Source organism: Euleptes europaea, chromosome 7 (genome assembly GCF_029931775.1).
Source record: "Euleptes europaea isolate rEulEur1 chromosome 7, rEulEur1.hap1, whole genome shotgun sequence".
Taxonomy (NCBI): Eukaryota; Metazoa; Chordata; class Lepidosauria; order Squamata; family Sphaerodactylidae; genus Euleptes; species Euleptes europaea.
The window spans coordinates 89465152-89485585 of record NC_079318.1 but is presented as its reverse complement, the minus strand read 5'-3'; the positions used below and the strand labels follow the sequence as shown (position 1 = coordinate 89485585).

General features: G+C 47.5%; 1 protein-coding gene across 1 annotated transcript; it reads right to left on the bottom strand.

The window, feature by feature from the left end:
- Positions 1 to 1969: 1969 nt before the first annotated feature.
- On the bottom strand, positions 1970 to 5690 carry LOC130480010 (C-reactive protein-like). Its single transcript, XM_056852405.1, has 2 exons — positions 5624 to 5690; positions 1970 to 2601 (listed from the first exon to the last, which is right to left on the bottom strand). The coding sequence occupies exons 1-2, from the start codon at positions 5688 to 5690 to the stop codon at positions 1970 to 1972; spliced, it is 699 nt and encodes a 232-aa protein (XP_056708383.1).
- Positions 5691 to 20434: the final 14744 nt, after the last annotated feature.

The following is a 20434-nucleotide window of genomic DNA, read 5'->3' as shown; positions in this document are numbered from 1 at the left end:
GAGATTCCTACCGTAGTAGGAGGGGATACCCATTTGGAAATATCCAAGGTTTTAGATTCCAAATGGAAGAAAGGGAAACTGTTTTACTTTGTTCGCTGGAAAAACCTTGGCTCCGCTCATGACGAATGGGTGGCCGCACCCCACATGGCAGCTCCTCGCTTGGTCCGAGAATTCCACCTCGCTTATCCCGATAAGCCTCGTCCTCTCGGAGGGGGGCCTTAAGGGGGGCAGAATGTGAGGGTCTCTGTCTTTGTGTCTCTGCTTTCCATCACCTGCGGTGTTATCAGTGAACTCGTAAAAGCAGTTCACACCTTCTGGTCTCAGGCGCCAGGCCTGATGGCCCATGTATCTTCCCCCCCGCTGTTCTTCCTGCCAGTACTCCCTCAGGCCGGTGCGGCCTTGGAAGTGTGATAGCCGCACCAGACTTCCTGGGATCCGTCTGATGTTTTGTATTATGCCAAGCTTGTAACTTCCCATAACAATAAGTGTGAACCCCAGTGCCCCAGTGCCCTGGAGTCAATATATTCTGTAAACCCGTATAGCCCCTCACTTGCAACTTTCTACCTGTGCCTGTCTCATCTCCTGAAGGCTTCAATAAATCTATTGTTTCTGTATCAACGTCTGAGCAACTGATTTGGAGAAGCAAACTCAGAGAGGGGGATCTCTCACAAGCAGGAGCTGTAAAACTGGTCATTATGACACATGATAAAACTATCCACACAATGGCACTGTTTAATTCTCATAAAAATCCTAAAAGGGAGGTCCAAAGAATGTCAATGTTGAATTATTTGCTGACAAATCTAGTTGGCTTCTAGAAGACAAACATTGCAGTAAAATACTTAACTGGAACCTGATTATGGGCTGGAGGTAAACTCCACCCCCTGGACTGTCCTCTTTGCTTGCTTTGGGTTTCTGTGTGAGTCTGGATTCTGTTGCAATAAAGCAGTTGTGTTACGTTCCGCAACTCACGTGAGAACAGGATTTTACTTCATTGCCACAGGGAGATCCAAAAAATATAACTCATGAATAGTGTTGCCAACCTCCAGGTACTAGCTGGAGATCTCATGCTATTATAACTGATCTCCAGCCTGTGGTGAAGCGGGATCTTGCATTGCAACCCTACTCATGAAGCTGCGGCCTGCTGAATCAGACCACCTGTCCGCCAAGGTCAGTCGTTTGTTTCAACTGGCAACAGCTCTCCAGGGTCTCTTGTAAGAATAAGAATGTAAGCAAGCTAGAGAAAAGTTTGATTTTTAGTTATAAGAATAATTTAAAAAATAATTATATATTTGTTGCTAATTTTATATTTGTAGCTAGAGAATAGGTACTAATTTTTTTATATTTAATACATATGAAAACAGAATTATCTTTTTGTCTGCCCCCCCCCCCCGAAATTCTGGAATTGATCTACTATGTTTAAGAGATGTCAGTTTTGCCATAATTGCATACTCTGTTACTTTTTAAATCCAGTCATCTAAATCTGGGTATATCTCTGCTTTCCATTTTGCCGCATGTATCACTCCTGCCGTCGTCACCATGTACTTAAAAAAACGGTTATGCGTTCTTGAAATGTTGCTCGGCAAAATATTTAATGACATGTTTTTCGGACCCAACGCAAACTTCACTTACGATATCTTTCGTGTTTCATCAGATTTCCGTGTTGATGTGTTCGCCATCCCCAGGCTTTGTATGAGGCTGAGCTATGTGAGACTTTGTATGTCTGAGGCTGCATGAGATTTTGTATATCTCTCCCACCTGGACGATAAAAAGTTTAGGGAATGCAAAGTGGGAATAATGAAATTTTTTTATTGCTGATTGCAGACTTACAATTTTCATGGAGGTCTTCATCAGGCAAGAAGAACTGAGATTAGCAGAGCAATTTCTTTCTACTGAATCACCATGCAGAAACTTTAGGTTAAATCATTCTCCCCCCACCTCCCGCCTTAGACTGTTGTATCATTTGTAAATCCTACCCGGCTCTCTGGGCAGACAGCAAGGCAGGCTTAGCAATGACATCGCCTATGATGTCATAACTCAATGATTTCCAGTCAATCAGGTAGTTAGGTAGAGGATAGTTGTGCCAGGCAAAGACCACCTCATCGGGGGACAGAACACGGTCCCACATGTACACATCTGTGATTTCCCCTACGAGGGACTGGTTGATGTCAAAGCCACCTCCATAGGAATCCTGCTCTTGGCCGAGTATAATGGATGCCTCAGCACTGACAGAATAGCCTTTCCTCAAACTCTTCCGGACCAAAGGTTGCCCGTTCACCCAGAGCTCCACTAAGCCAGTGGCCGATTCCCAACTCGTGCAGACATGCTCCCCGCCAGGGCTATTGCTGAATTTTTGTGGAACTTTGAAGATCACACTTTGACCTCCCATCCAAAAACTGTATTGATAGGGTTTTTCAAAATAGAGGAGGATCTCATTGGCGTCTCTCTTGCTGGCATAAGAGAAGAGGCTGTAGGTGCGGGTCAGTTCTGTGTAGACTCTCACGCACACTGTGAAGTTGGTCAGGGGGTGTGGTATGGTGGGCGTCAAGACCACATGTGCCGTGTTTGTTGCCACCGGGAAAACGAATGCCTTCCTGTCCAGATCTGAGGAGGGGGAAAAAAGAATTAAGGATGAGCGAAACTTGCTTAGTGATATTGCACTAGGTTTTCCGAAAAACTTTCTTTTCTTTTCTCAGACTTTCTCAGATGTTTCACCCGAGCGGAAACCTCCAGATTTCACTTTGAGCAAAGGATCACTCTTCTTTAAAAGGAATTCTGTCTTTCCCAGCCTCATTTTCTTTCTCTGGATATTTTGCCCAAGTAGAATAATAGAATCATAAAGCTGGAAGGGACCACCAGGGCCATCTAGTCCAACCCCCTGCACAATGCAGGAAATTCACAACTACCTCCCCCACACCCCCAGTGACCCCTGTTCCATGCCCAGAAGATGGCAAAAAAACAACAACCCCAACCCTCCAGGACCCCTGGCCAATCTGGCCTGGAGGAAAATTGCTTCCTGACCCCAGAGTGGCGATTGGCATTACCCTGGGCATTAGGGCTGCCAAGTGCCCGGTGGCGGCAGGAAAAATCCCACAAATCCACAAGTATGCCCTCTGACCAGCTGAGGTTTACCTGGAAGCGACACGGACACTCTACCAACCTCGGCCGAAACTCTATGGTGTTGGTCGAGATTGATAGAGCATCCATGTCGGTTCCGAGTAAACCCGGAAATGACATAGGCGGGTCGTGCGGGATGCACGCATGCATTGTGCCAGGCGCGCGGGTGTGCCACATGCCACAGAAAAGCTCCCGCTGATGGAGCAAAGGACCTGGTAAGGCTACTGGGCATGTACGGAAGGGCCATGAGAGCCAAGCACTGATGCAACCCTTCCTGCCTTCCCTCTCGCAATCTGCCTAATTTCACAGAGGTTGTTTATGCATGGGAGTTTTAGCTGAGTTTCATTGGTCACTGGACCCACACATTCCTGTTGGGAATCCATGCACCAGCAGTCGCCAAGCTCAAATCAAGTCCCTGCCCCTTGAAATGCTGCTTTGTAATTGGCTTACTTTGTGGTGCTTACTGTGAGAGAAAAGTCCCCACCCGAACCCAATTGCTGCATAAAAAAAGAATTTTAAGAACAAAAAACACAAAAATGGAGCAATCTGAAAAGAAGCGGGGGGGGGGGGGAGAAATCCAAGCCTCGGTTTTAAAAAGCCTTTCTTTGGCTCAGAAGGAGCTCCCAGGAAGCAGGAAGCATTTGAATCCATGCCCCTTTGACACACTGCTTTGTAATTGGCTGTAGTTCTTTTCGTGAGAGAAACCAAGCTTGCATGTCTCACACTTTGCCTTATGCATGGGGATTTCCCCCGGGCTGAACTCAGGGGAGATGAAAGAATTGGGTTAATAAAGGAACAGGAAGTCCTGGGATTTGCGAGGGCTGGCAGCAAGGTAATCTCTAATGGATGGAAAACTCATGCGTAACTCCAAGGAACAACCGAGACAAATTGGAGGCGAACGTGAATGAAAGTACCCATGCCTGAACAACCAGAATCAGCATTGCTGTCAGATGGGCATCTAGCCTCTTGCTTAAAAACCTCCAAAGAAGGAGAGCCTGCCACCTCCTGGGGAAGTACATAAATGCATAACTGCTGTCAAGTCATAATCGACTTAGGGCAACCCCAGCGAGGGGCTTTCAAGGCAAGTGAGACGCAGAGGTGGTTGGCTATGACCTCCCCCGCAGAGTGTTCCTTGGTGGTCTCCCTTCCAGGTACTGACCCTGCTTAGCGCCCAAGTTCGGATGAGATCGGGCTACACCAGACCATTTTCCCTCCCTTTCTCCCAAGCAGATGCCTTGAATTGTTGCTTTGGGTGCAATTGGGATGGACAGTCTGGGGTGGATGAAGATCCCACCCATCACCCTTCTGCACTGAGCAGTTTGAAGCCTTTCCCCATCCTAAGGGACCTTCCTCCACCTTCAATGGCTCTTCCATTGGAAGAAGGCTCCTTAGGCTGGGGGGAAGGCTCCTTGGAGGATCCCCCCCCCAATATCCTATGCTTCTCTTGATACAGAAATGCGGTTTTGCCCCTGCAAGAAAGGTTATGTCCCAGACGGTAGTTGTGCATACATCTGCCTACCCATTAGAGATATGCACTGATTCCCAAAGCAAATGAAAAAACGACTCCCCAGAGAGAGAGAGCGAGAGCGAGAGAGAGAGATACAGAGACAGTGAGACAGAGAGAGACAGAGAGAGTCTGGAATCCATGCCCTATGAGGAGAGACTTAAGGAGCTGGGTTATTTTTGTCTGGAGAAGAGAAGGTTAAGGGGTGACATGATAGCCGTGTTTAAATATCTGAAAGGATGTCATGTTAATGAGAAAACTAGCTTGTTCTCTGTTGCTTCAGAGACTGGGGCACGGAGTAATGGATTTAACCTAAGAGAAAAGCGATTCCACCTAAACATTAGGAAAAACTTTCTGACGGTGAGGGCTGTTTGACGGTGGAATGCACTGCCTGGGGGGTGGGGGGTGGAGTCCCCGTCTTTGGAGGTCTTTAAGCAGAGGTTGGATGGCCATCTGTCGGGAGTGCTTTGATTGTGGGATCCTGCATGGCGGGGGGTTGGACTGGATGGCCCTTGTGGTCTCTTCCAACCTTGTGTGATTTTGTGATTTGAGAGACACTCATCCCACCCACTGCATAACTGGCCACCTTCTTGGCCATCTGGTACCATCAGCCTAGCCCAGCCTGGCTTCTGCAAGGGAAGAGGAAATGAAGTTGATGAGAAAGAAGAAGGGTAGGAGCAAAAACATGAATGCAACACTGCAAATGCAGCAATGAAAATGAATTCTGGTTTTAAAAAAGGAGGGGGAAGTGTGCATTCCTAGCAGGACAAACGTCTCTAAATGGAAACTCCAAAGTACATAATCTTGTTTAAGGAAAATGCTGAGGGTTTCAGAAGGCTGCTGTGCCGGTCTGTAGCAGATCTCTCAAAAGGCTCATACCACAACAATCTTGTTGGTCTCTCAGGTGCTACTGGACTCAAATATAGATGCTTCGGGGGAAGCAGGTTGAGGCTCTTGCCCTACTGTGGTGACACCCCTGCATAGACAGCTCAAGATGGCACCCACCTTCCAGGGCGAGAGAGCCCACGAGGCTGGCAAGGAGGAGGAGGAGAGAGAGGAGCATCTTCCGCATGGTGGCCGACCGCAGAGGGATCCGAGCAGAGATGGGACAGCTTCCGAGAAACAACGAGTCTCCTCCTCTTCACAGGCTGATTCTCAAGTGGGAGCTGCAGAGCCCTTCCGAAATATATACTTGAACTGAGAAGGATGGGGCCGGATATTTATTCAGTAAGGTCCGTTTTAGAGAATATCCTGGGCTGGATACCACCTGGAGAGCAGCTGGCATCTGGTCTCTGGTTGGTAAAATTTCTTTGAAAAAGAGGTTCGGTGTAGGAAGAGCCATAAAAATGGTCAGGAAACATGATAAAACGATCCACTGCTGATAGTCCTCACAATGGCACCATTTATTTCTTGTAGAACTCCTCAAAGGGAGGCCCAAAAGGGTGTTATGTCGAATTATTTGCTGATCAATCAACTCCAGCTGGCTACTAGAAGACAAACAAACTTATGAAGGTGCGTCCTGCTGAATCAGACCACCTGCCCACCAAGGTCAATAGCCAACTTCAACTGACACCAGCTTTCCATGGTCTCTGGTAAGAGGTCTTTCACATCACCTACTGCCTCGTCCTTTTAACTGGAGACATCAGGGATTGAACCGGGGACCTTCTGTATGCAAAGTGTGCCACAGCCCCAAGGATGCAGGAAGTCCAGACATCTCCAACCAAAACCTTCATGGGATGTTTTGACGGCGTGTGTAAAACGCTTTCAAGTCACAGTCAATTTATGGCAATCCTGGAGGGCTTTCTAGGCAACGGATGTGCAGAGTTGGTTTGCCATTGTCTGCCACTGCCAAATCTGGTTTAGAAAATTCTTGGAGATTTGGGGGGTGGAGCCTGAGGAAGGCAGGGTTTCGGGAGATTTCACCTTCCAGAGTGTCTATTTTCTCCAAGGGAATGGATCTCTTGCCTGGAGATCCATTGTAATAGCAGGAGATCTCCAGCCACCATCTGGTGGTTAATATCAAGGTAGACACTTCTGTGTACATAGTAGTTAAACCAAAATTCACACAGAAAACAAATATTCCAAGCAATTTCAATATAATTCCAATATTACCATCATAATGCAAAAGTCATATCCAAGCATAGGTCATAAATTACAAAGTCACATGTATTGTTCACAAGTAGGTGCATACAAACAGGTAAGTGTATAATCCTGGTTTTAAATACAGGTAAGTGAACACATCACCATGTATATAATAATTCTAACAATATTTTTTCTTCTTCTTTAGCAACAATATATTCAGCAGAAGTCAGACAGGTGAGGAAGATGGCCGTTTCGTTCTTCATCAGTTCCTCAACCTTAATCTTTTCACTTGTATTATGTATTTCTTTTTTTATCTTTTTATCAAAAAGTATTTCTTTTTTTATCTTATAAGCACAAGTTTAAACTCCCCATGGGTAGAAGAATGATCCTTCTACCTAACCAGGCTATTATATTCAGTCCATTTCAGAGGTTCCCAGAAAGGATACCTAAAAGGGAACCTCTGATGGTAATATTGGAATTATATTGAAATTGCTTGGAATATTTGTTTTCTGCGTGAATTTTGGTTTAACCACCTGGTGGTTGGCAACCCTAATTGAAAACAAGTCAGGAAACATAAGCCAGGAGATACAAACAGTATACCGTAACTAGGGTTGCCAGACTACAAAGACCAGCTCCCCTGGTAGGGTTGCCAGCCTCCAGGTACTAGCTGAAGATCTCCTGCTATTACAACTCATCTCCAGCCGATAAAGATCAGTTCACCAGGAGAATATGGCCGCTTTGGCAATTGGATTCTATGGCATTGAAGTCCCACCCCTCCCCAAACCCTGCCCATCTGAGGCTCCACCCAAAAAACCTCCCGCCGGTGGCAAAGAGGGACCTGGCAACCCTACCCCCTGGAGAAAATGGCTGCTGTCCTTCCCCTCCTTGAACCCCACCCTACCCTAGGCTCCACCCCCAAATCTCCAGGAATTTTCTAAGCCGGATTTAACAACATTTAAGCATAAAACAATGTTCAGCAGTCTAAAGTTATATATATGTTTCTCTGCCCTATTCAAGTGAGTGTAAACATCTGTGAAGTCACAGCTGACTCATGGCCATTTATGCATGGGCACTTTGACTTGCGATCTCCGCTGGACCGAATCGGTTCTTCCTTGTGGTGTCCAATGAGAGCAATGAGGGCAGGAGGTCGGTGGATTGCAGCTTGCTTTATTGGCCAAGAAGTCATAACCGGGTGAGCCGGGATCCAGACAAACAGCTCTGCGATCCTGTCACCCCGAGGCAGGGCAAATGCAAGAGGTTATATAGACGTTTGACATTCCAATGCTACAATGATACATTTTCGTAACATCCGATGTTAGCTTGTCAATGCAACGTCATTAGTTTCTTCAGCGCCTGCATGAGCCTTGCTACATTAATGAAAGGAGCCTGTTTCCTTGAGAAAGCTCGAGTCCTTTTGCAGAGCAAAGTGAAAGTTACTGAAGGGGGGGGGGGACGCCGAGCGTTCCTTATCAGACATTGGAATGTATGTGCGTACGTGCTAACTTGTTACTGATTTGAAGTGTATGCAAGAGAAAGGAAAGGGTGGGCCACTGGGAAGCGGCGTCTGTGGTTTTGCTTGTAAGCAGCTTATGCATGTATCTTGCATGTATATCTGAATGTGATGCAGGTATGATTACTCAGGCACAACCGGGGCTATTCCATCCCTCAGAGTTCGACTCACTCCCACCTTGCAACTTCCCTGGGTTTCCCAGATGCTGTTTTGTCACACACACCTTGGTTATAGTCGGTGCCATTAGTGTGCATACTGCAAAACGCTGGTCTATCTACCCATACCCCTATACTCCCCGTTCTCATTTCCCCCTCCCGTTCCCCCTCCAACCGGACTGTGAACAAACCCCTCAAACCCCAGTTCGCCATCTTGAGGTTCCTCCTATTTCCACCATTTTGTTCCATTTTGTTCAAATTTTCCTCCTCACCCGCCCTTGGTCCTCTTTTTCAATTTTTTTTTTTTTTAAATTTGATATGCAACCATTTTCTCCAGGGAAACTGATCTCTATCAGCTGGAGCGCCATTTATTTGTCATGAAACGTAATGAAACTACAACTGTTTGCCCTCCTTTTTCATTTTCTGGCAGGCCTCTTGTGCCTTTACACTTGCGTGATAGGCAGGGTTGCCAACAGGGTTGGGAAATACCTGGAGATTTTGGGGGTGGAGCCTGAGGCATTCCAGGCTGCCATGGGAGGGGGGAGGGAGGAATCATGCTTCCTTGCACCGGTGTCAATGCTGGCCTGGATCCAAGGCATTTAACTTCAGTGCCAGAGAGCAAAATCAGGTTGCATCTTCTCAGGAATGGCGAGGAGAAAACAGGCACACACAGGTGTGTCTTGCATTAATTTCTGGAACGTGCAATGAAGTAGGGCTGTCAAAAAAAAAAATTCGGTACAGTTCGGATTCGGCCGAATTTGACCCTTGTGGGGTCGGTACGGTCCGAAGTCCGAACTCCCCCGCTTCGGATCCCCGGTAATTCGGGGGGATCCGGAGTTCGGGGGAAAATTCGGCCGAAGCGCGCCTTCAGGGATTCCCTGAAGGCGCACGGGGGCCCTTTAAACTGATCTGAGCCTCCCAGCTGAGAGGCGCAGATCAGTTTAAAGGGCAGCCCGCCCCCCTTCAGCGGGCTCCGCTGGAGAGGCGCGGCTGCCCTTTAAACTCATCTGCGCCTCCCGGCCGGGAGGCACAGATGAGTTTAAAGGACAGCCCGCCTCCCTTCAGCGGGCTCCCGTGAAGGGGGGCGGGCTGTCATTTAAACTCATCTGTGCCTCCCGGCCGGGAGGCACAGATGAGTTTAAATGACAGCCCGCCTCCCTTCAGCGGGCTGCCGTGAAGGGGGGGGGGCTGCCCTTTAAACTCATCTGAGCCTCCCGGGCGGGAGGCTCAGATGACTTTAAATGACAGCCGCGCCTCTGCAGCGGAGCCCGCTGGAGAGGCGCGGCTGCCCTTTAAACTTATCTGAGCCTCCCGGGCGGGAGGCGCAGATGACTTTAAAGGGCAGCCGCGCCTCTGCAGCGGAGCCCGCTGGAGAGGAGCGGCTGCCCTTTAAACTCATCTGAGCCTCCCGGGCGGGAGGCTCAGATGACTTTAAATGACAGCCGCGCCTCTCCAGCGGAGCCCGCTGGAGAGGCGCGGCTGCCCTTTAAACTCATCTGCGCCTCCCGGCCGGGAGGCACAGATGAGTTTAAAGGACAGCCCGCCTCCCTTCAGCGGGCTGCCGTGAAGGGGGGGGGCTGCCCTTTAAACTCATCTGAGCCTCCCGGGCGGGAGGCTCAGATGACTTTAAATGACAGCCGCGCCTCTGCAGCGGAGCCCGCTGGAGAGGCGCGGCTGCCCTTTAAACTCATCTGAGCCTCCCGGGCGGGAGGCGCAGATGACTTTAAAGGGCAGCCGCGCCTCTGCAGCGGAGCCCGCTGGCGAGGCGCGGCTGCCCTTTAAACTCATCTGAGCCTCCCGGGCGGGAGGCTCAGATGACTTTAAATGACAGCCGCGCCTCTGCAGCGGAGCCTGCTGGAGAGGGGCGGCTACCCTTTAAACTCATCTGCGCCTCCCGGCCGGGAGGCACAGATGAGTTTAAAGGACAGCCCGCCTCCCTTCAGCGGGCTGCCGTGAAGGGGGGGGGCTGCCCTTTAAACTCATCTGAGCCTCCCGGGCGGGAGGCTCAGATGACTTTAAATGACAGCTGTGCCTCTGCAGCGGAGCCCGCTGGAGAGGCGCGGCTGCCCTTTAAACTCATCTGTGCCTCCCGGCCGGGAGGCACAGATGAGTTTAAAGGACAGCCCGCCTCCCTTCAGGGGAGCCCGCTGAAGGGAGGCGGGCTGCCCTTTAAACTGATCTGAGCCTCCCAGCTGGGAGGCGCAGATCAGTTTAAAGGGCAGCCCGCGCCTTTCAGCGGGCTGCCCTGAAGGGGGGGCCGAATTGGCCGAATTTATTCGCGAACTCCCGAACTCGCTGAATTCGGCCCCCCCGGTTGCCCGCCAGATTTGAGTTCGGATCCGTCCGAACTGAAAATCACCGAATCAGGGGAAATTCGGTTGATTTTCAGTTCGGACCGAACCGAATTGACAGCCCTACAATGAAGAGCTCATGTGAGCCTTGGGTTGCCAGCTCCAGGTTGGGAAATACTTGGAGATTTTGGGGGCGGAGCCTGAGGAAGGCAGGGTTTGGGGAGTAAGACTAAGCACACCTTGACAGTGCAGATCTCTTCTGATTCGAGAATCTCTCACATGAGAGACTATTAGCACCACCTTGAACTTCCGTTACCACAATTCTTGACTTGAGAAACGATTTAGCTGGTAGAGGCAACACTGACTTATCAAGACTGATGTGGCATTGAGAGGCACTTATGCCATAGAATTGCCAAGGTATATTTGTTACTTATATCCATTTATATCCAATTTTGTTGCTGTTATTGTAATTATATAGAACCATTAAGTAATATTTAGTAATGTTTAGCATAGTGATATTTCCTTCCAGGCTGATGAAGCCCCCTAGTGGTGGGCAAAAACGTTTGAAATTTATCCGGAAAATGTTCCTTTTTGCTTGAACAATTCTTCCCTCTGGCTGTGAAGACTTCTTTGAGAAGCCACATCCACTTACCTTTAGCTGTTAGGCAATATGAAGATATCATTCTCATTGTATCACTTAGTATATGAACTTTGATAAGTATTTTGAGCGACATTGCTTGTAATAAGAACGTTGTGTATATGTATATATTGTCCGTTCATGTCTCAGATGACTTTAAATGACAGCCGCGCCTCTCCAGCGGAGCCCGCTGGAGAGGCGCGGCTGCCCTTTAAACTCATCTGCGCCTCCCGGCCGGGAGGCACAGATGAGTTTAAAGGACAGCCCGCCTCCCTTCAGCGGGCTGCCGTGAAGGGGGGGGGGCTGCCCTTTAAACTCATCTGAGCCTCCCGGGCGGGAGGCTCAGATGACTTTAAATGACAGCCGCGCCTCTGCAGCGGAGCCCGCTGGAGAGGCGCGGCTGCCCTTTAAACTCATCTGAGCCTCCCGGGCGGGAGGCGCAGATGACTTTAAAGGGCAGCCGCGCCTCTGCAGCGGAGCCCGCTGGCGAGGCGCGGCTGCCCTTTAAACTCATCTGAGCCTCCCGGGCGGGAGGCTCAGATGACTTTAAATGACAGCCGCGCCTCTGCAGCGGAGCCTGCTGGAGAGGGGCGGCTACCCTTTAAACTCATCTGCGCCTCCCGGCCGGGAGGCACAGATGAGTTTAAAGGACAGCCCGCCTCCCTTCAGCGGGCTGCCGTGAAGGGGGGGGGCTGCCCTTTAAACTCATCTGAGCCTCCCGGGCGGGAGGCTCAGATGACTTTAAATGACAGCTGTGCCTCTGCAGCGGAGCCCGCTGGAGAGGCGCGGCTGCCCTTTAAACTCATCTGTGCCTCCCGGCCGGGAGGCACAGATGAGTTTAAAGGACAGCCCGCCTCCCTTCAGGGGAGCCCGCTGAAGGGAGGCGGGCTGCCCTTTAAACTGATCTGAGCCTCCCAGCTGGGAGGCGCAGATCAGTTTAAAGGGCAGCCCGCGCCTTTCAGCGGGCTGCCCTGAAGGGGGGGCCGAATTGGCCGAATTTATTCGCGAACTCCCGAACTCGCTGAATTCGGCCCCCCCGGTTGCCCGCCAGATTTGAGTTCGGATCCGTCCGAACTGAAAATCACCGAATCAGGGGAAATTCGGTTGATTTTCAGTTCGGACCGAACCGAATTGACAGCCCTACAATGAAGAGCTCATGTGAGCCTTGGGTTGCCAGCTCCAGGTTGGGAAATACTTGGAGATTTTGGGGGCGGAGCCTGAGGAAGGCAGGGTTTGGGGAGTAAGACTAAGCACACCTTGACAGTGCAGATCTCTTCTGATTCGAGAATCTCTCACATGAGAGACTATTAGCACCACCTTGAACTTCCGTTACCACAATTCTTGACTTGAGAAACGATTTAGCTGGTAGAGGCAACACTGACTTATCAAGACTGATGTGGCATTGAGAGGCACTTATGCCATAGAATTGCCAAGGTATATTTGTTACTTATATCCATTTATATCCAATTTTGTTGCTGTTATTGTAATTATATAGAACCATTAAGTAATATTTAGTAATGTTTAGCATAGTGATATTTCCTTCCAGGCTGATGAAGCCCCCTAGTGGTGGGCAAAAACGTTTGAAATTTATCCGGAAAATGTTCCTTTTTGCTTGAACAATTCTTCCCTCTGGCTGTGAAGACTTCTTTGAGAAGCCACATCCACTTACCTTTAGCTGTTAGGCAATATGAAGATATCATTCTCATTGTATCACTTAGTATATGAACTTTGATAAGTATTTTGAGCGACATTGCTTGTAATAAGAACGTTGTGTATATGTATATATTGTCCGTTCATGTCTGTTCATGTATTGTTGTTGATGACTTGTTTAGTTCACATTTAAGGGTGTTCACACTTTATCGCTTGTTTGTATCTTTATTACTTTGTATAATATAGTATTGCCTTTGAATAGTATCGAGCTTTTGCTGTTCATTTTTGTCAGCCATACTATTTACAGCATTGGTGTTTCCTTTTTGCCAGTTCCTGGAGGTTAATACAAAGGAACAGCACAGGCTCTTAACTTAGCAAAGAACAATGCTGTATTCTAGGACAATAGTATGGAATATAGAATCACACACTACTACAAATACAAAAACAAACAAACTGTACCATAGGCATATAGGCAAAAGCAACATATCTTAACAGCTAAACAGATGAAAATCAACAATGCGTGTAGCTGAAAAGTTCATTCCCAAAGCTGGTAAGCGTGAAAGCTTATCCTGTTTGAAACAATCGAAGGCGGAGATTAATGGGCATGCGCAATGCAGCGGCTGCTGGTGTGAAGTTGGTCATGCACAGTAGAAAGATTGAAGGTAAGTGACCGCTGGAAGAAATAGTTCATGCGCAGTAGGCATGCTCCGCAGGGAAGAATTAGCGCAACTTTCAAATGTTATAATAATTAGCTGCATAGAAATTCGAACTGTAGCCTTGGTACAGAAGACAAGGTGAACAGAACGTGGTCTCTAGATTATTAATCACGTTTCACTGGAGGGCTTCATCAGCCAGTAGTAGGATAATAAAGACAGTCTGCAGCATTTAGAAGACCCACAGGTTCATATATCAATCAAGACGTCATATTTCAATCATATTTCAATCATGACATTTCAATCATGACAACATCCTGGAGGTTGGCAACCCTAGTTGCCAGGTCCCTCTTTGCCACCGGTGGGAAATTTTGGGGATGGAGCCTGAGGAGGGTGGGGTTTGGGGAGGGGAGGGACTTCAATGCCATAGAGTCCAATTGCCAAAGCGGCCGTTTTTCTCCAGCTGAACTGATTTCTATCAGCTAGAGATCATTTGTAATAGCAGGACACCTCCAGCTAGTACCTGGAGGTTGGCAACCCTATGTGAGGCACCTGACTTTTGGGGAGAATGGTTTCTGATTTTATCCCCCCCACCAAAAAAAAGTGCTCTTAGCATTTGTGGATTGAACGGTCCAAATTTAAAGATGTGCTCCTATTGCTTTCAATGAGAACGTCAAAAGTTCCATTGCGGCATCTTCAACTCAGTTCTTCTGCTCGGGATGCAGCATCATCTGCTTGACTGTGGTAACCACAAACATTGGCAAAGGTTTAAGCTCATTTTGCAATCTCAGCAAACTCCAGTGGGACATCTCAGCACACCTCCTCTTCTTAACTCATGGAACTTGCTTAGCCAGCTGCTACTTCTTGACTTGATCGATCAATTAATAGATAGCTCCCCCTCCCCGGACTTCCAGATAGTTCCTGCAGACGCACCACAAAAGAATGCACTTTTGAACTCTGGCCAGTTTAATCACAAAGGGCTTAGCTTATCTCTTGCTCCAAAGTAGCTTTCTTCACAGCACATATAGGCCTCCTTTTTTGGCTGGAAACTTTCACTGTGACCTCTGAACGTTTAATTCCTTAGCAAAGTTGTAAATGTGTTCAGGAGTTCAGAGCCCCTGAATTCCCAAGTCCCTCTGCCAAACGTATTCAACATCAGAGTTCATAAGTCAAAGCTCACTCCTTCACAGAATCATAGAGTTGGAAGGGACCATGCAGGCCATCTAGTCCAACCCCCTGTTCAATGCAGGATCAGCCTAGAGTCATAGAATCAGAAGGGGCCATACAGGCCATCTAGTCCAACCCCCTGCTCAGTGCAGGATCAGCCTAGAGCATCCCTGACAAGTGTTTGTCCAGCTGCTGCTTGAAGACTGCCAGTGAGGGGGACAACTCACCACCTCCCTAGGTAGCCGATTCCACTGCTGAAGAACTCTTACTGCTTGGCAAGGGAGGGGGAAAAAAGGAGAAAACGTTGTTACCGCCCAGTGAGCTAATAAAGTTAGCTGAGACTAGGAAGCTAGCTGAGGCTCGAAAAAAAATTCAGAAACTAAAGAGAATAAAAAAAAAAAGGAGAACTGCAAAAGCAGTGAAGTAAAGTAAGGCTAAATGCTCCAACCATGGAGCACATTCTTGCGCCTTTGCTGTCTCACACTGTCTCATCCCCATGTTCTCATTTTGAAGGTCACATTTCAGTGGTGATACAACGTGCCATCAAGTCATGGTCGAGTTACAGCGAGCCCATAGGGGTTTCAAGGCAAGAGAAAAACAGAGGTGGTTTGCTATTGACTGCCTCTGCACTGCGACCCTGGATTTCCTTAGAGGTCTCCCATCCAACTGCTAACCAGGGCTGGTTCTGAGATGAGGCTGTCCTGGGCCATTCAGGTCAGGGCCACGTTTCCGTAGTCTGGGTCAGACTTCACTAGGTGCCGGAGAGCCTTCACAGATGCGTCCCTCTTCTCTTATGCCACCAAGAGCAGAGACAACGGGATCCTCGTAATATAGTGCAAAGCTGATCAATATGGCCTTACTCTGAACCACTGTAGAGCAATCACTTTGTATGTAGCTGATCCCTGGTTCAATCCTTGGCATCCCCAGTTCGAAAAAAGATCAGATAGTAGGTGATCTGAAAGACCTCAACCTGAGATCCTGCAGAGCTCCTTCCAATCAAGAGTAGATAAGACTAACCTTGAACACATGAACACAGGAAGCTGCCTTCTACTGAATCAGACCCTTGGTCCATCCAAGTCAGTATTGTCTACTCAAACCAGCAGTGGCTCTCCAGGGTCTCAGGCAGGGGTCTTTCCCATCACTTACTTGCCTAGTCCCTTTAACTGGGATTGAACCTGGGACCTTCTGCCTGCCAAGCAGAGGCTCTTCCACTGAGCTACAGCCCCTCACCGGCAAACTATCTGAACCTTGATAGTTTGAAGGTCTGACTCAGTACAAGCAGAATCATATGACCTGTAATGTTGCTGAAAAACTTATATTCCAGCCTGTGTGAACTGAGGTTGCTGGAGATCTAGGTCTTTTATGCATGGCTGTTTCACTCACCATCACCCCTCTACCGACTTTGGGTCTTTGCTTGGATTATGCATGCCGTTTCCGACTGTCAGAGGTTGCCTTGCTCTCCCCTTGCATTTCCCTGTGTTTTGCCTGCATTTTGAGGGACCTGTTTTATCTTTAATTTGATGAGGAAGGAAAAATGTGGGGAAACACAGGGGGAGAGCAGGGCGATCCCTGACAGTCGGAAACGGCATGGATAATCCAAACGAAGAAGAAGAAGAGGAGTTGGGGAAAAACCTAGTCTTGCATTAGAGTAAATACTGTATTACACTAACCTTAAGATATATGCAAATTTCAAAACAGTTGGGGAAACGGGATCGATAAAACTATAGTCACGACTTTTGTTGGTGTGACACATGAGTGAAAAATTTGTCACAAAACTGACATGGAAGCTTTCCCATCATCAGAGTCAAACGGATCATGCAACAGGAAAGCACTGGGCTGACTGGGAAGAAAGATTTTAGGAGGCTATCCACCACACCACCCTGACCTGGATGGCCCAGGCTAGCCTGATCTCGTCAGATCTCAGAAGCTAAGCAGGGTCAGCCCTGGTTAGTATTTGGATGGGAGACCACCAAGGAAGTCCAGGGTTCCTATGCAGAGGAAGGCACTGGCAAACCACCTCTGTTAGTCTCTTGCCATGAAAACCCCAAAAGGGGTCACCATAAGTCGGCTGCGACTTGAAGGCACTTTACACACACACACACATCCACCACACTGATTTGGGATGGCCACCTGATTTCCTGCAGTGCCAAATGCAATCTGTGAAAAAAAGAGAATTGGAGAACCTCAAAAGGGTGTTAGAAACAACTTATCATTGGGTTATCTAAACTCATGTTTGTGCTCCATGCATTTTAAGTAGTCATGTAGTCTGCATCAGAGGTACAAAGAGCTATTCAGGCAGTATAAAAAGCAGACAAGTATTTCAAAACAAAGATTATACAACGTATCAAACTATTTATAAATGTTTATCAAAGAGCACCCACGGGGATCTCATAAGCACACATATTATGAAACAAGTCCCCTTAAAGAGACTTAAGAGATTTTCCAAAACACTACTTCATAGCAAGGCTGTTACAAAATTATACAGAATATGACAATTCAATCCCCCAAACAAAAAAGACTTATTGGTATCAGACGCTTTCCAGAATGTAAACTTAAAATGGTACCATAGATCTTTAAAAGAGGAAGAAAAAGAAACACCCAGTTACCTACAATGTACATAGAGATCTCCCATAATTACAACTGATCTCCAGACTACAGAGATCAGTTTCCCTGGAGAAAATAGCAATTTCTATGGAGTACAATAGATTCTAGGTGAAATCCCTTCCCAGATTCATCCCTTCCCCCCCAAATCTCTAGGAATTCCCTGGCTGGAGTCAGCAGCCCTATGTTCTTTTGCCCCCATCCCTAAACTACTGTCTCACACATTGAAAATGGTTTTTTAGGCTGCAGTTCTATGTAAGTGAACTTCAATTGAACTCTTTCCTCTTAGATAGGTTGGAAAATGTCTGGAGATTTGGGGGTAGAGCCTGGGGAGGACAGGGTTTGGGGAGAGAAGGGACCTCGGCAGGGATCCGATACCATAGAGTCCACCCTCCAAAGCAGCCATTTTCTCCGGGGGAACGGTGTGATCTGGACATCAGTTGTAATTCTGGGAGATCTCCAGGCCACACCTGGATGTTGGTAACCCTACTGCCATGCCCCATTGGATTTTTATGTGTTGCAGACTTTGGAGTGGGGGAATCTGAACCCCATTGTTTGCTTTTTCAATACAGTTATTTTTCCTGTTCCTTAAGTTTATTCTATTAACTTTTAAAATCGCTAGCCATTTGTTTCTTTAGGGGAGGTACTGCAAATCAATAGTTGTACAGAAATTCTAGTGGCTTTTTCCGGTCAGTCACATCTTTGATTTCTTCTTACTTCCCTTGCAGTTTATTTTCTCACTTTAAAGAATTGCAGCTTTTTAAAATTCGGACACCTTATCTATGGTTTTCTAGCTGCCAGTGCCTCGTTCTCTCTCTCTCCCCCCACCCCATTCTTCTTTCCCTTGATTTACTACGTTACTGTCCATTTCATCAGTTATTTTGCACTGTTTTTTCCTGTCTCTCTGTTTCGATGATTTAGTTGTTGTTTCATAAAGACAACTGCATTTGTGAGATCAGTCTGTTGCATTTTTCCTCCTCCATGTCATATTGGGTTGCTAATTTCAGGTGGCAAAATTCCTGGGAACTTGGGGGTGGAGACTGGGGAGGGAGAGTTTGGGGAGGAGAAAGAAGTCAGGGGATATAATGCTGTGGGATCCACTTGCCAAAGTTCCATTTTCTCCAGGGAAACTGATCTCTGTAGTATAGAGTTCCAGGAGATCTCCAGGCTGGGAAAGGTTGCAGCTCAGTGGTAGAGCATCTGCTTGGCACGCAGAAGGTCCCAGGTTCAATCCCTGGCATCTCCAGTTAAAGGGACTAGGCGAGTAGGTGATGGGAAAGAGCTCTACCTGAGACCCTGGAGAGCCGCTGCCGGTCTGAGTAGACAATACTGACTTTGATGGAACAAGGGTCAGATTCAGTATAAGGCAGCTTCATGTGTATCATGTGTGTACCCTACTTGGCCTGTTGTGATAGAATTTATACTTTCAAGATATTTCCTTATATTGTATTTTTGAATCCTATTTTATATAATTGGGTCCTTGATGTGAATTTGTTAGATATTCATATCTGTAGAAGTGATCTCTGCATGATATGTATTATCTATATTATTTATTCTGTCATATTCTCTGAAGAAACAAATAGCCAGCGTGATGAAGTGGTTGGGAGCGGTGGACTCTAATCTGGTGAACCTGGTTGGCTTCCCCACTCGTACACATGAAGCCAGCTGGGTGACCTTGGGCTAGTCACGCTCTCTCAGCCCCACCTACCTCACAGGGTGTCTGTTGTGGGGAGGGGAAGGGAAGGTGATTGTAAGCCGGTTTGATTCTTCCTTAAGTGGTAGAGAAAGTTGGCCTATAAAAACCAACTCTTCTTCTTCTTCTTCTTCTTCTTCTTCTTCTTCTTCTTCTTCTTCTTCTTCTTCTTCTTCTTCATTTTCTCTATGCTTATTATGAAAAATAAGTAAATATTATTATTAAAAAGATATTTCCTTATATTACTCTAGTGGGTTAATTTGAAGACTTTTGTGACAGCAAGATAGATTTCCCCTGAAGGTGGAGGATCCACTTAAGCAGTCTGATTTAATAGTTTGTGATAACTTCTTTTCCTTTCTGTAAGTGTACTGAAATGTATTAAGACAGCAAGGGAATAGCTTGTTGCTGGGCAGGATAACTCTATGTGTGTGCTAAGGTAGTGGGGGAAAAGTTATGGAAAGTCATGTTGAACGATAACAAGAACTGGAACTGGATAGAACCGCTGGAGCTCTTAAGGCTCCATTACATTGTCTTAAGACAATGTAAAACAACCAGAAAAGCACAGAATGTTGATGTGCTTCGTCTGAGTTTGGATTTTGGATAAATGTCTGTTCCCCAGTAGAATCGGGGCTCATTGTTTTTGCTTGCTAGAGTAACTGAGCCGCAGCTGCGAATAAAACTGTTTTTCTTGATAACGGTTTTGGGTCTCTTTCTCCCCCCCCCCACGAACCCCGGTTTCCGCTACACTTTCCATAAAGTCACATGTTCAAGTAGGCAGCTCAGTTAGTTGAGAGTGCTTACATGATCCTGCTGGAGTTGCTCCTTAGATTAATATGGTTGGCAGGTCCCACTTTGCCACCGGTGGGAGGTTTTTGGGTCAGAGCATGAGGAAGGTGGGGTGTGGGGAGGGAAGGGCTTCAATGCCATAGAGTCCAATTGCCAAAGCGGCCATTTTCTCCAGGTGAACTGATCTCTGTTGGCTGGAGATCAGTTGTAATAGCAGGAGATCTCCAGCTAGTCCCTGGAGGTTGGCAAGTCTAATTCCAGGGCATCCCCAGATCCCACCTAGAGGCTGCCATCCCTATGCCATGCCCATTGCTGACTCTTCCGCTGCTGTTCTGGTCTTCTGGGGCTCCTGTCAGCTGCAAAGAGACTGAGGCTGCCACTCTTTCAGCCCCTATCACTTGCATTCCTCTTGGGCTTGGCCCTTGAGGCTGGGGGATGGCTGGCTATGACTCTGCTGATGAGTCCACCCCTAGATACCTAATAATGAAGAAGAAGAAGAGTTGGTTTTTATACCCCACTTTTTTCTGCCTTTAAGGAGTCTCAAAGTGGCTTAGAATTGCCTTCCCTTCCCCACAACAGACACCTGGTGAA

Coding starts and splice junctions, on each gene's coding strand:
- LOC130480010 (XM_056852405.1), bottom strand. CDS start 5,690: ATGCGGAAGATGCTCCTCTCTCTCCTCCTCCTCCTTGCCAGCCTCGTG. Junction 2,602..5,623: donor GGGCTCTCTCGCCCTGGAAG/GTGGGTGCCATC, acceptor CCCCCTCCTCAG/ATCTGGACAGGAAGGCATTC.